Below are 14,125 nucleotides of genomic sequence, written 5' to 3' on the forward strand. Positions count from 1 at the left end.
TACCATCGATTTTCTTTTAAAAAAAGTATTATAAATTTTCATCAACTGCCCAGTTTTAATCTAGAGGCTCTGATAATTCATAACGAAAACACCAAATAACTATATTTGAACTGGCAGATGTGCGGTGGGCTCTTGGTCGATTGTTTGACATCTAGCACTGAAGTCTATTTTTATTTTAAAAAAGTCGTAGAACGTGTGACAACATACCTCCATCAGACCCTTTTAAAATCAATATTCACTGATACAACGTTTCAAACCAAAAGTGGTAAGTCTTATATGCGTTATGTTCAAAATTAAATTAATTTTTTTGGCATCTACGAGTACCTAGAAAAGTCCAATAAGTTTCTGTACAGTTGCACTTAACTTCAAATGCATTTAATATTTTTAGCAATGCTTTCTTTTCTTTCCCTAGCGTCGCTAAAAGCTACTCTAGTTTTTCGATATAAACTTACCATAATACAATTAGTTCCATTTTAGAATGTAATAAATAAATTGATCACTTAGCATTTGTTAAACATTCACATTTTGAATGATTTTTTTTTTTTGTAATTTGAGTAATTGTTATGAAAGCATTTGATTAGTGGAAAATGTTCACCTAATCTGCGTCAATGTTATTAAAGTGAGAACAATAATTAATTAGTGATTGTTCCTTTTGTCAGTTGTCCCTTTTGTACTACTAACAGAGTGCTAGTCCAGCATAATCGTAAATCTCATCTGATTCTCTTGTGTTTAAACTGTTTAAAAGAAGACTGTATTTAATCTATATATATATTAAATAAACTTGCAACGTTTGCAACGAATAAATACACGTCGATGCCTTAAATACATTGATGTGGAAAAAAAGAGATATATAGTGAATATTGGACATGTCAATTTCATAAAGCACCCTAAAAGTACATCTAAAGAAGGTTGTTTCGTAATGACTACTTTTAGATTACGTTTGTTGATCCCAAACTAAGCAAGATTCATAGAGTTTAAGAAAGAAAATTCGCTGTAAGAAGAACAAACGAAGCTGGTTTGAGCTACGTAAGATCTGCCAGTGGTTCTGTTGCCATCTTCTGTTGAGTACCGAACAGTAAGTCTTGAATGGCTCATGTTTATATTAAATTAAACTTCACTGTAATTTGTAGGTTTTTTATTGTTAAGTCTTATCTCTTACAAATTGCCATTAAATCCTTTTATTAACAAAATTCAAATACATACACAAGAAGAAAAATCTTCAGGAAATAAAAATCAGTTCAGCTTTCTACAAATTAACTTGTATCTTACGTTACATCTTTATTTATTTTTTCCTGTATAATTTAATCAATTGTCACAATAGACAATACTGAACATTACAGTACTAAGTACAATATAAAAAAGGAGGAGGCAGCTAGAAAAGCAAACTGAAGTTGTCCATAGAAGCGGTAGATAACAAACCATAGCAGGATAAACATTAAGAAGGAAAATCCAGCGTCCAACAGTCGCCATCTGCAAGAATAAGTGTTTCCTATTACTAGAAAAACCAATATCCAGGCGATCATTTGAAAAACCAGAATAATGGGCTATCTCTACTGTATACACTTAACATAAACAATTCAACCGTATCCAATTTAAATAGCTTTGTGAAACATTTTAGGAAATTCTAAATTTATCAAACTACCTATTTGATTTAATGTTTCTCTTCAGTTTAATATATACTGCAACTGTAATTTTAAATAATAACTGAGATAACATTGATTTGTATATCATTGGTTTTATGAATAACTTAATATTGCTTAACATATTATACTGATGTAAAGTCTGGTTCCATTCTAACAAAACAGTCACGTGATAATTTTGTTGGGATGCACAGAGGGTAAGCAGAGGCCTGGAATTGCATTCAGATTTTATTCTGCGTCTAATATGTTTTTATAGTTTTTATTCCATATTTCTTTCTCTTACTCGGAAGACTTTACTGAATTTAAATAAAATATTCATTGCTTTCATTGAATCTTTCTCACATTGCCACACTTGTCCAGTTTTTGAGAGTGAGATACTATTTTATATGTAGGTGGGCCCCGATTAGTAAGTTGTGTCTTCTTCTATGATCGTGCAAGTGATCCTTTCGTCTAACTAGTTTGACGATTCTCTGATAAGTTAAAAAAAAAGTCTCGATAATTCCCTTAGTTACAAGAGTCCTTGGAGTCTGCGGAATTGCTTTTTGCTCTGTCAGGCTCTGTACTTATTAAATCAATTCTAAGTTGCTATGGAATAGAATCTACTCACGAACTTAGCTTATCTATCCTACATGCTCTTGGAAGCAGAATAATTGATACTTGTATGTACAAAAAACCTTTTTTTTAGCACGCATAGACCAGTTTATAATTATTTTTTCAAGTCCGAGGTTATAACCTACCTATTAGAGGAAGAACACTAGTCAAGCGAAAGAATTAATTAAAGGGATGCTCGCTCACTGCAAATATGCTTGAGGGTTAATATACTAGGGTAGTTATTTATTAGGTCTGTTGTCCAGGCACTGTATTCTCAAGAAACAGAGGGGTCTGAATTGAGATGAACACGTCTTTGATCCTGACATAGCAGTCGTCGCAAGAAAGATTCTTCTATTAGTGTGTTGGATTTCTCTGTTAGAAAGATAATTGTTTTGAATTACTTATAATATCTACCTTTTGAGCTTGTTTTTCGAATCAAGGTCTATAAACCGTCTATTTTCTAGCAATTTGGCAAAAGATAATTAGATTAATTAAAGGTTTTAGTAATTCATTTAAACTTACCTAAATAGAAATTTTCTAGCTCTGGTTATAGAGTCAGGCTCTTCGCCATGGTAGTATTTCCTGACTCCTAGTACACAGGTTTCCAAGTAGGAAGGCCATTTGATATCCTTTGTGTCAAAAGAAAATTCTGTCTTGTCTTTTCCGGTCAACTTTCTAGCCAGTGAGTTAGTGTTTTGCTTGTGAAACTTCCATTCATTGGTTGTGAAGTAAGCACTTAGTTTCATTCCTCTGCTATATTTGCGCTGAATTTCCATGAGTCTTAACAAACAGAAACAAATAAATATTCATTTATGTACTTCAATGAAAATTGAGAGCATTATTTAGAAAATATTAAAGTTATTGCAGTAGATAATTAAAATAAATCTTTTCAGTGATCACTTGGAACCCAAAATAAAATGTGAGATATTGTCTTTAAGATTGTTAATAAGAGGATAATGATGATGCTTTGATCACTGATTTTCTACCGATTCTTGCTTTAATCAGAATAAACGATAAGTAGAATTGCATCTGTGATGTATTGTGGAAGCCCGTCTGAAAAGTAGGTATTACTTTAAATTACTTATAATAACGTGTAAATATTTTACGTTAGATTCTTTTTTATTTTCCCAATAAAGTTTACAATAATGGTTTAAAGAGTTATTTTTCAAAGAGAGAGGGAGAGAAAAACGTGATAATAGCGATAGTGCGTCATTGTTTATTTAGTCAATTTGTTAACAGCTCTAATTTCAACGGATAATTAAATTTCTCTTGGAGTTATTTACTATGCTTGTAGGTAGGTTTGGTAAAACAGTTGCTGGCGCCCAGTTTTGTGTACATCCATATAAACCCACACACTAAACCCACCTATCCATTTGTAGTACTAGTGTACCGTGCACGCAGAATTTCTCCTCTCGCCTGGCCAACAAATTGCCTTACCGATCCAAATGAGATTTGGTCCACTGGACTAATCTATATGAGTCTGTAAGTTCCGATTCTATAATCCAATTAAAACTTTTGTTTTAGCCACAGTACACTAATGGTTTGTGAATCTCTCGAACCTTTCCAAAGTTTCTTGTCTAAGACGATTGGGGAATAAGTAGTACATTAGTTTTGAATTGTTTTTACTTTTTCAGATTATATTAATCTATAATTTGATTTTAATTAACTGGCCATTTTATTAAATTAAAGATTAAAACAGTTTACCTAGCACTGCACCTAAAACAGAATCTTATTATTGGTAGGTAGAAAAGACTTGTAAGACTAGTGGATCAAGTCCTCTCTTTTCCTACAGGAAAAGTTAATGACTCACGTGATTCGTGAAAAATGTTATGAAAAACTCAGGTTCTATTTTCTAAAGGTGCACTATCGATACCCAACTTTTTTTAAAAAAATTGGAATTCTAATATTAAATAAGGAACGGAATTCACTATTCTTAATGTTCTCTAATGTTAAAATAGTCAATCTAGGGACACCTTTTTTTTAGAGGGGAACTTGCTTGATCATTTTTTTAAAGTGCTATGTTTAGCAGCATGAAGATGTACTATGTGCAGACAAATTCCCAGTTTCATTGTACGCACCACAAGGCTCAATTATTGTTATTTATGCTGCTTATACATTTTTCAACTTTCAGGGGAGAACTCGGAATGTATCTGCGCCCTCTTGGTTGTAAACGAGTCTTCTCCCCACTCATTGACAATTTATCCTACAATTATTTGTAACTAAAGCAAATTATTAAATTTATTACAAAAAGAAGATAAATTTATTACAAAGAGTAATAATTTAAATAAGATAAAAGTAAAGTAAACTAAAGTAATTGCCTATTTTTTCATGCGGGCTTTACTTCCAACTACCAATTATTAAAAAAGAGTATTTAGTATTTACAAAGAGTATTTATAAATTTATTACAAAGACTTCTATAACCCTGGAGCCGGAGATATATTAATTGAAAGCCCAAATACGTATGGATTAGAATCTTTGTTTATTATACCGAATAGCGCGGTACTATTCAAAATTTGAACGGAGTAAAGTGACGTCACACTAGACAGCTGATAAGCTGCACTTGCTCATAGGATGCAGTTGCAGATGTTAATTAAAACATCAGAACTGTACGGCATTTTTATTGTCAGAATGTTCCTATTTGTAGCACCGTGCTATATCAAAGTAAATAACTTAAATATAGAGAAGAAGTACTTGCAAGCCAACATTATTTGTAAATAAACAAATTTGAGGTTTTGGCCAATTGGATGAAGTCTAGTTGTTTAGTTGCAAGTAAGCTGATTACGTTACTAAATTCATTTAGCTTCAAAGATAGCGAATTAGGTTTATTTCATTTCGGAAAATAATCTGGGAACAGATATTCCATACGAAATACGTTTTATTCATTTGATCTTTATCACACATAAACATTTGTGTGTGAATATCTGTGATTATGTTGGTTTAGGTATAGTGTAGTAATTCGTGCCTATAACTCTAGGTGCAAAGGCTTCATGAGAATTTAGATCCCTCTCTTTATCCAAAACTTCTCATTCGAAATACAAATCGTTTTACAAATCAATGTTAAAGATTACTGCGAGAGTTAACAACAACTCCACTTGCATAGCAATGACTGCAATCGAAAATCCAGAGCGGAGTACCAGAGATTCTATCTAATAACTGCGCAAGATACCGGTACAAATTTAATATATTTTCAATTTAGATAAGATTTTAGAATGCCATTTTTCTACCTTTTTTTCTCATTTGAGCAGTGTAACATAGGCTAAGTAATAAGTCGTTTTAAATTATAGTACTTTCCAAGACGAGCGGGGCATTTTGCTTGGCTAAAGACGGTACTCTTCATTTATTTTAGATATTTTTAAAAATGCAAGACCAAGTAGTACGCAGAGAACTTAACGTTGCAGATTATTTGAAAATATAGTTTAAAATTAGATTAAAATATTTATTTGAATTTAGAAATGGAGGATCTTTAGGACTAATAAGGGACCAATCCACTACAAATGAATGATCGATTAGAATTCTTTGGTAAAAATGTTGGTTAAACTTGTATTATGTTTAAATGGGGAAAAAATAAGTATAGGATAGTAGTGTTCATCTTAGCAATAAATATGTAATTAATACATTATTTACTGACATAGGTTTTCGTCCATGCAAGCTGGCTAATAAGTCAAGTAGAACCCCTGGAAGATAATGTCCAAAGACTACGTAGATTGAATTCCTCATGATATTGCGAACTTTGGCCCTTGGATACATCACAAGATACGTGCAAGGGTGTTTCAGTGCAGCGTCCACCACATATCTGCCATACTCTGACCAGGTGAGTGGATTATCAGTGCCAGAAGTAAAGTGATAGACTTTAAGATCTCTGAAAATGAAAGTATTAATATATTAAAACCTTAAATTTTATTCATTTCGTAGCATTTTCATCAAGTTATTGATTTTAACTTAAACGTATTTCAGTTAGAATTATACAGATAATTTCTCCTGCTTATCTTGTAAGTTCAGTGTTTTTTTTCACGAGTCCTACCTAATTTTAAATTAGATCGGTACGCGAAATTATGCCAGTGGGCTCAGACATTCTGGTCCTACTTTCCTTAACTTACATTCCTACCATAAAAATCTTAATTTCCATAAAATTTGTTCGTTATTTCTCCCTAAACTCATCTGAAATTGAGGTTCTTTCAATATCATTTAGAATAAGCGTATTATTTCTTAGCTTATCTCTAGTAAAAACGGATCGTATCTTGTATGAAGAAATGGTAAAGTGTACGATTCTTAAGAAACGTATTTTTAACCCACATACAGGTACAAAACTATAGTTATAATTGTTATAGTTTCCGAAAAATAGAATTTCAAATAGTGTGCAAACTGGCTCTCAGAAAGTTTGTTTTATTGAAAATTCACTGTATGAATTAAAATAAATACGGAAACCACTTTTGATGCAAATGTAAGTTTCCCAGGGTCCGATTGTTTATCGCAATATTTTTGCTAAAGATAATTCTTGAATAAATCTATTTATTTAAAATTTAATATAAACGAAAAGAGTCTCTTTTAAATGTTATTGTTGTTTTTAAGCTAAATCCACTTATCCAAAATCCTTTGTTTTATTAAAGCACTAACTTCTTACTTATTAATTCTGATTATTATGAAAATTAACTTTCTAAAACTGGCAATTTCTATCCTAAAAGTCATCTTTTTCTACTTGGAGTTTATTATTATTTAAATGATCTTTTTTATTTTTGTCGCTTTTAGTTGAGGTGAGAGAATAATTTTATTACAAATAAATAAATTGTATAAGTGATAAGTTTAACTGGCATATTTAAAATGTGAAAATTAATACCTGTTGTAATTCATGATGGTTGAATAAAAAACAGGTGTTGATAATATTTTTAAATAAACATTTTGGAAATCCTTTTGGCCACGGTTGGAACTTCTGTTTAGTTTAATAGAGGAATATGCAAAGTCACATTTTACATGTTTTATCATTAAGGGAAATTCGAAGTCAGAAACATGGAAACGAACCTAGTAGTACATAATAATAAACATTTGCTTGGCGTTGTATGCCTCTGATGGCTCAGCTATTTTCGTATCCACGCTTATGGACATCTATTCCGCTCAACAATATGTTTGCAGGAAGATGACAGATGCGTGAAACAAGCCTTTTTGAAAATTTAGAATTCTGCAGATTGCACTATATTTATTTACCTAGATAAATAGATTTATAATTTCTCTATTACCCAGATTCCTCTTAATAGGCTTACCACATGTTCCGCTTACAGGAAAAACGCTGATGCCGGTGTCCTGGCCAGTTTACGTACCACTTTGTCTCGTTTCGTAATAAACTTCGAAAAGTGTCCTAATATATATTGTAAACTTATAAAATATAAATCTAGCCTACTAGGCACTTTTGAATCTATTGAAATAATACTCTTAATTGCGAATGAATTATGGTCTGAGAATAAAGTAGATTGACTGGAACAATATGACCCGCTTTATTGCGCAACAAACTCCATACACGAATCCCAGTAAACTAAGTTGTACCGAATTTTTAGACGCAATTACTTATTAATGTTTAAATATTTTTAGTTTTTTTTTTTGTTTTATACAAGAAACATGCCTTTAATTTTTCGGGCAGTTTGTTACTGTCTTTAAAGAACAATATAATGCAAAGAACAAAATAATCAACCAGTGGACATTTTAAATGGTAACAGGCTATTTGTTAAGTTTGGAAGTAAGTCTTGTGGTGGTTTTAATATTATTCTTTGTCAGTCGCTTTCTAGTTTGTCTAAAAATTATAATTCTATGGAATTAAATATTTCTATCAAAAGCATAGCAGTAAGTTTAGATTCTGTTCCTTTAGCCATTCACCAAAAAACGGTTACAAGAATATTTCTGTAAAAATCCGCCATCGTAAGTGAGACCGAAAGGATTTTTTATTTGCTCTAAACACATAATAAATATATTAGAAAACCCAACTTTAGAATTTCATTCCTGAGAAAATTTAGTTAAGTAAATCAAGGGAAATCTAAATAAGAAGAAAATAGTGACGAATATTTTGTAATAGATTTCGATTAAGATAAAAAAAAAAAGAAGCTTAGTGAGAATCCCATGTAAATGTCAACAGTTTGAAGTGGTATTGTTCTTCCACTTTTCTCTTTCCATTCAAGTCCCCTTTAATTCAAGAAAAAGTTAAGAAAATTAAATTTAAAAAGATAAGAGTCAGTGTTAAAAATGTCAGAGCATAAGAAATAAAGGCTAACTGGAAATCCAATAAATCAAAGTTATGTGACAAAAGCAGAAAGGAAAAAAAAAAGAAGTTATTTCCGGAGAAGAAAGAGAAAAATATCAGATATTTTTAGTGGAAAGTGGAGAGAAGTGAATGTTGGTGGCGGATAAGAGAGAGCAGTTGGGTGTGCAAGAGCAGCTGTACCTTTGACCTTATTGGCAAAAACCTAGCAACATGAATGTCGATTTACAGCTGTTTGGTCTCATAACTTGTAGAAACTTTGGTATTAGCTTGGACGGTTCTACTTTTGAAAAATAATTCTAAGTTTACTTCGCTACGACTTCTTTATACATTTTGCTTTTCTCTAGTTCCTGCTTACAGACTGTTCGCGGAAGTGAAAATATAAGCATTCGGACACTTGTTTGCTACAAGCTTATGTCACCGGAAATACAGGTCCTTAATATATGATTTTTCATTAAATGATTAATGTTAATTATATTATTAAAATGATTAGGTTTGTTGTACATTTTCATTTTCTTAGTTTCCTTTTTTTAATTTTTCGTTTTAGAGCCTTAATCATAAGGGATATTGTGTACCTTTCTTTGTAGGCTGCCCAGGCGGCTGCTATCAACAGACTGGCGAGCTGGTCGCAAGGAACCATATCAGCAATTAAATCCTGACGAGCCCCTATAGTCCGGAATACTCCTCTTCCAACGCCGGCCATGAATGCCACACCTCCATTATTGACGTTGTCCACCCAGCCAGGCAACGATGACTGATCAGACATTCCTAATACTGCACCAAACATCACATTAATGGTTAATATTTGTTGAATTTCATTTTATTTAATGTTTGGAACTCTAATAATTTCACGTCACTCTCAAGGCTTGCCCAGTAAGTCAATATTCACCAAAAATATATTGAGTACTAAAGAAAGCAAAAATGTTTCTTGCGAAGGGTACATGTGCTTGAATGAGAGTGTGTAAAAAAAATCGAAAATGAAAAATGGCTGAAAGCTTGGAATTCCGTTTATTACTATTGTCACTTCCATGCAACTTCAAACTAAATCGAAGCATTTCCCATGAGGATTCAAAACACACGCCCTTGTAATTTAAGCGTGAACTCACAAAAAAAAAAAAAAAATCACATTACACATCCTCAAAAATTGGAAACGAAGTTGATTTTTTTCGCCAAGTTCAAATCGTTCCTCAAATAAACTTAATGTTATTTCACTTATGAGAACACCATGAAAATTTAAAAAATGTAATGCAGAACATAGTTCGTAAAGAATTATGGGACATCATTTAAAAAAATTAAATGTCTTTAAATCTCGCCCGTTTTTAGATTTATATTTTGTGTAGGTTGACATCATGTTCTGAGGGCGAGAGCTGTATGGTTATAGTGTACGTTTCAGCCAGCATGTTCATATTTGTGCCAAACAGTGATCTTAAATTACTAAAAGTTACAAGAAATTACTGTTAAATAATTCCCAACAAGACAATTAGTTTTGAATATTATTATGTTACGATGTTTGGCTAAATGGAGTTACTGTGTTGCGGTAAAACGTTATTATGAAAGTAGTAGTTTCTCTTAAAATTAACTGTGCCCTTCCATTATTCAGGTAACACATAACATCGTGTCTATTACTTGACCTTAAAAATTCAAATGGGTACTGGGCAGTTATTTAATTCTAAGAAGGTAAATAGAATTTAACTTTTTCGGCGCACCTTAAACTAAAACTTGTAAATAAAGTAAATATGGAAGCGTATGCAAAAAGTAAGCAAAATTTTGTTTTAAAACTGGTTAGTCTAATTGATATCGTTACCAATAGAAGGTCTGACTACGGCCACGGGAATCTCTGCTCTTTCTGCTCGTATCAAATTCTCTGCTAATAGTTTTGTAAAAGAGTACGTAGTGGGATGGCCTCCTAAAATCCTGTAAAAAAAGATGTTACCATTGGTTGAATTTTTTTAGTATTTAAAATTAACTATATAATTTAAAAACAGTGTGTTTACAATTTACTTACTCTGGAGTCTTCTTTTCACGAACATCTGGAGGCATTCTTTTGATCAATTCTATGAGTTCATTTGGTTCCCATCTATTGGGATAAACTTTTTCAGCCACTATATCTCTTTGCACGCAGTTACAAAAAGCGGTCGATACATAAATTAGACTCTGTCAACAAAGTATTATAATTTTTTCTTTTCTTTTCCCCCCTTAGCGATTCCTTCTCCCTTTATAATCTAGAAAGAATAACTACTACATTTTTGCTACTTGTAACTGGAGTTTTTGAATCGCTTAAAGTGGTTATTTCACATTAGATTTGTTTATAAAATTATAATGTAATGAGTTTGAAATTTATTGGAAAACGCTTTTCAAATAAAAATTATTTTTGAAACCTTAAACTATCTAGAACTTAGTAAGGTTTAAAGTATATAGGATAATTCATCTAAATCTCTAAATGGTTAATTACTTATTTTTATTATTAAATCCGTTATATGTAAAGTGAATCCTAGATAGTACATGGTTCTTAGCTATGTATTTATTATTTTTTGTATGTTGCAGGTTTCTGAAATAAAACTAGTGTAAAAAAGTGATACTTTTCGAGGTAATACTATCTGGATCAACTACTTCTACTAGTACTTACTTGTATTAAAGGTAGTAAAGCTCTCAAGTGAACATAGAAGGGTGTAATTGTTTAAACCTATCTTTTAGGAAATATTATCGAAAAGGTGTATGGAATACTTTCAAGTTGTGAATAAACTATTTAAATCTTTAAGGTAAACTACTATGTTACATTCGCACATAATCCGATAAGAAAGGCAATGTACTCGAGAATTCATGAACGTATTACAATAACATTATCCTTTGTTGATATCTTGAGTTTTATTCATCGAACGAACGTAGTTGACACTCCAAACATGGACAGTATGACATCTTAAATTGATCTAAGACAATTATTAGATGTGGTATCGCTAAACTCATATAGTTGCACGATTACTATATCTGTTGGTGCTTGGTTGCTAGAGATATACTGCAGGTGTTATTTGGAGAGTGGTTTGTGCTATTAGGTTGTGAGGCCCACAGAGATGACAAGACCCCACTAGTAGAAGAGGCTAATTCACTTTCTGTTGAAGGTATATTTTCCAAGAACGCTCTTGTCCTAGTTGACTGATGAAATCAGTCTCTCCACTAGAGTTTAAAGTGCAAGATTTATTACTATGACTGCAAGTCATACTAAGATTTTTATACTAAGACTAAGCATCAGGGTACCATTTGGATTTTAGAAATTAAAACCAAGAACTGTATTAGAAGAATACACATATTCAAATATTCTACCACAATTTTTTTCAGAACAGACCCAAATAAAACCAATATAACCTTATAAACATTCAAGAAGGTAACAATAGGCCGCCATTACTTGTCTACAATGGCCAAAAGAAGACCTGCAGGCAAGAAACCAGATTTAAAAAAAAAAGAAGTCGAAATTAAGCAGTACGAGAGGAAATATTTAATGTTGAGTTGTAAGTGAAACCTGTATATTTTCAGAACAGTTCGCTGATCCCTGAGTTGAGCCCTTTCCTATTAAAAAGGTATTTGAACGAAATACATAAGCTAAGTTAACTCCTTAGAAGTTTGTTCATCAAATGGAGTACTAACTTTTTCAATTCGTACTTTTGGGAACTATAAATTAATCACAAATGATACCAACTTGTAAATTCTTCATTTGTTTAGCAATTTGTAGAATTCTCTTGGTGCCTTCGATGTTGACGAACACAGCTTTATCCAGAGGAGCACTGAAGTTGATATTAGCGGCCACATGGTATATAATGTTGACTTCATCAATGAGTCGAATTCTATCTTCTTCGTCCAAACCAATAACCGGAATAGTGACGTCTCCTTCGATTGCTACTACCTTATCCAAAGTGGTGCTATCCAATGTCTGAAAAAGCTGTAAGTACAAAAACAAAGTAAATAGAACCTAGTGGTAACACACACTGACAGATGATACGGATATTATGTAGTATCCATACACTTCAAAAAATCTACCAACTTTATTACCTTAAAAGGTTGTAGTCAGCTGTTTTTAAGGTAATTGGTTTATTTAATATAATTCTATTTAAGATCTTTTATCACAGTTCATATTTTACTTTGAGTTAATCATATTTATATTTCTTTGTTAGGCGTTTTTTAGCACTTAATTTTACTTTTGAAGCAGATGATTAAGATCTGTGGAAATAATCATTGGCATACCTATTCGTACACGCTCACAGTTAAAATTATTTTTTATTTTTACTGTTTTAGAGTAGCAGTTTAAAAATATGCACCAAATTATTTTACTGAAATAACTTATATTTGTTTTTGTTAAACGTGCATATCAAAATTTTAATTGCACTTTAGTAAAAGGGTACAGCTTTTTGGAACGTCCTTTAAGTCAGTTTCCCTATCTTCAACATTTAAACCTTCATCAAATAAGTTATTCTGTGAATTGTTTCATGTTTTTATCAAAAATAATTTTTGAATGAAACATAACTGATAAAATGTATTTACTTACAGGAATGGATAACAATTCCTTAAGTCTTGTCGGAACATCTTTATTCTTCTTTTTCCTTATGAGCACATAGACTCTTCGTAAACTCGGACAAGAGCGAAGAAGTTTTTCGAGGACTACGCCCCCAAGAAAACCAGTGGCTCCAGTAAGTAGTATCACTTTATCACAGAAATATTTTTTAATTTCCGATTCATTATTATCATCTTCATGGAACTCTGTGTTCACGTTCTTGGGTACAACCTCGGCGGTCATTATTAAAAAGGGAACTGGTCACACTAAAAACTTGTTTTATTTCCCCCAAATCAATCCCTTCCTTCTGCTTCTAATTTACATCCTTAATACCTACCCTTTGGGATGGAAAGTGAAAATGTTTTATGTTGCAATCTAGGGTGAAATGCAAAACTTTCTCTATGTGCTTGCCTGTTTGTAAACAGTGCAGCCCATAAATAACCTTGTTATGGCACACCACGCTGTCATATTTCCTCAGGGCACGGAGATTGCTCAAACATAACCTCATTTCATTGTAGAAGTTTATTTTCGTCAATGACTAATACAGACAAGTATTGTACGCTTTTCTCGAAACAGTTTGCTAAACTATCGTTCATGACACTTGTGATTTCCTTTATTTCCTGCTCACCCCTCCATATGAAAAAGTATTGCAATCGTGAAGATATTCTATTTTATTATTTTGTACAAAAATTGGTTGTTACTAATTGGCGTTAATAACTCAAGAAAATATAATCAAAAATTTAGACTAAGTTCAAATTTTATATTTCGTTTTTGTATCGCCAGAAAACTAGCAATATGTTTTTCGGCACGAAACAACTGAATATAATAATTGATTCTAGATCAATTGAATATAGAGAACGCTAAGTCGCGTAAGTGCCATAAGGAAGATGTAAAGTTCGAGTTTCTCATTGACTTAGGTTACAGCCAGCCAAGGTGTGACAAATTATTTTTTTCTCTCACATTTATCGCATGTTTTGTTTCATGGATTCTGGAAAAAAAAATAAAATAAAATAAAATAGGTACGAAGTAGGAGAAAAAAAGTTTTTCAGGAGGTTTTAGGGTTCCAGTTTACTGGATTACTCCTAGGATCGAAAGGAATAGTTTGATACCAAT

General features: G+C 32.0%; 2 protein-coding genes across 3 annotated transcripts; both read right to left on the reverse strand.

Annotated features, from left to right (window-relative positions):
- Positions 1 to 1,120: 1,120 nt before the first annotated feature.
- Positions 1,121 to 9,288, reverse strand: LOC141448470 (putative fatty acyl-CoA reductase CG5065). Of its 2 annotated transcripts, none has more exons than XM_074116843.1 (4): positions 9,048 to 9,288; positions 5,860 to 6,090; positions 2,754 to 3,011; positions 1,121 to 1,470 (listed from the first exon to the last, which is right to left on the reverse strand). In XM_074116843.1, the coding sequence occupies exons 1-4, from the start codon at positions 9,257 to 9,259 to the stop codon at positions 1,335 to 1,337; spliced, it is 837 nt and encodes a 278-aa protein (XP_073972944.1). In that variant the 5' UTR covers positions 9,260 to 9,288; the 3' UTR covers positions 1,121 to 1,334. The 2 variants fall into 2 exon arrangements, with proteins under 2 accessions (XP_073972944.1, XP_073972945.1); XM_074116844.1 differs by lacking the exon at positions 9,048 to 9,288 and adding an exon at positions 7,066 to 7,271.
- A 936-nt stretch (positions 9,289 to 10,224) lies between these two features.
- Positions 10,225 to 13,939, reverse strand: LOC141448440 (putative fatty acyl-CoA reductase CG5065). The gene is made up of 4 exons (XM_074116799.1): positions 12,974 to 13,939; positions 12,164 to 12,433; positions 10,478 to 10,626; positions 10,225 to 10,386 (listed from the first exon to the last, which is right to left on the reverse strand). The coding sequence occupies exons 1-4, from the start codon at positions 13,253 to 13,255 to the stop codon at positions 10,260 to 10,262; spliced, it is 828 nt and encodes a 275-aa protein (XP_073972900.1). The 5' UTR covers positions 13,256 to 13,939; the 3' UTR covers positions 10,225 to 10,259.
- Between the last annotated feature and the right edge of the window lie 186 nt (positions 13,940 to 14,125).

The sequence above is a fragment of the Rhodnius prolixus genome, unplaced genomic scaffold, assembly GCF_049639745.1.
Source record: "Rhodnius prolixus isolate KJV_2025 unplaced genomic scaffold, Rpr scaffold_37, whole genome shotgun sequence".
Classification (NCBI taxonomy): domain Eukaryota; kingdom Metazoa; phylum Arthropoda; class Insecta; order Hemiptera; family Reduviidae; genus Rhodnius; species Rhodnius prolixus.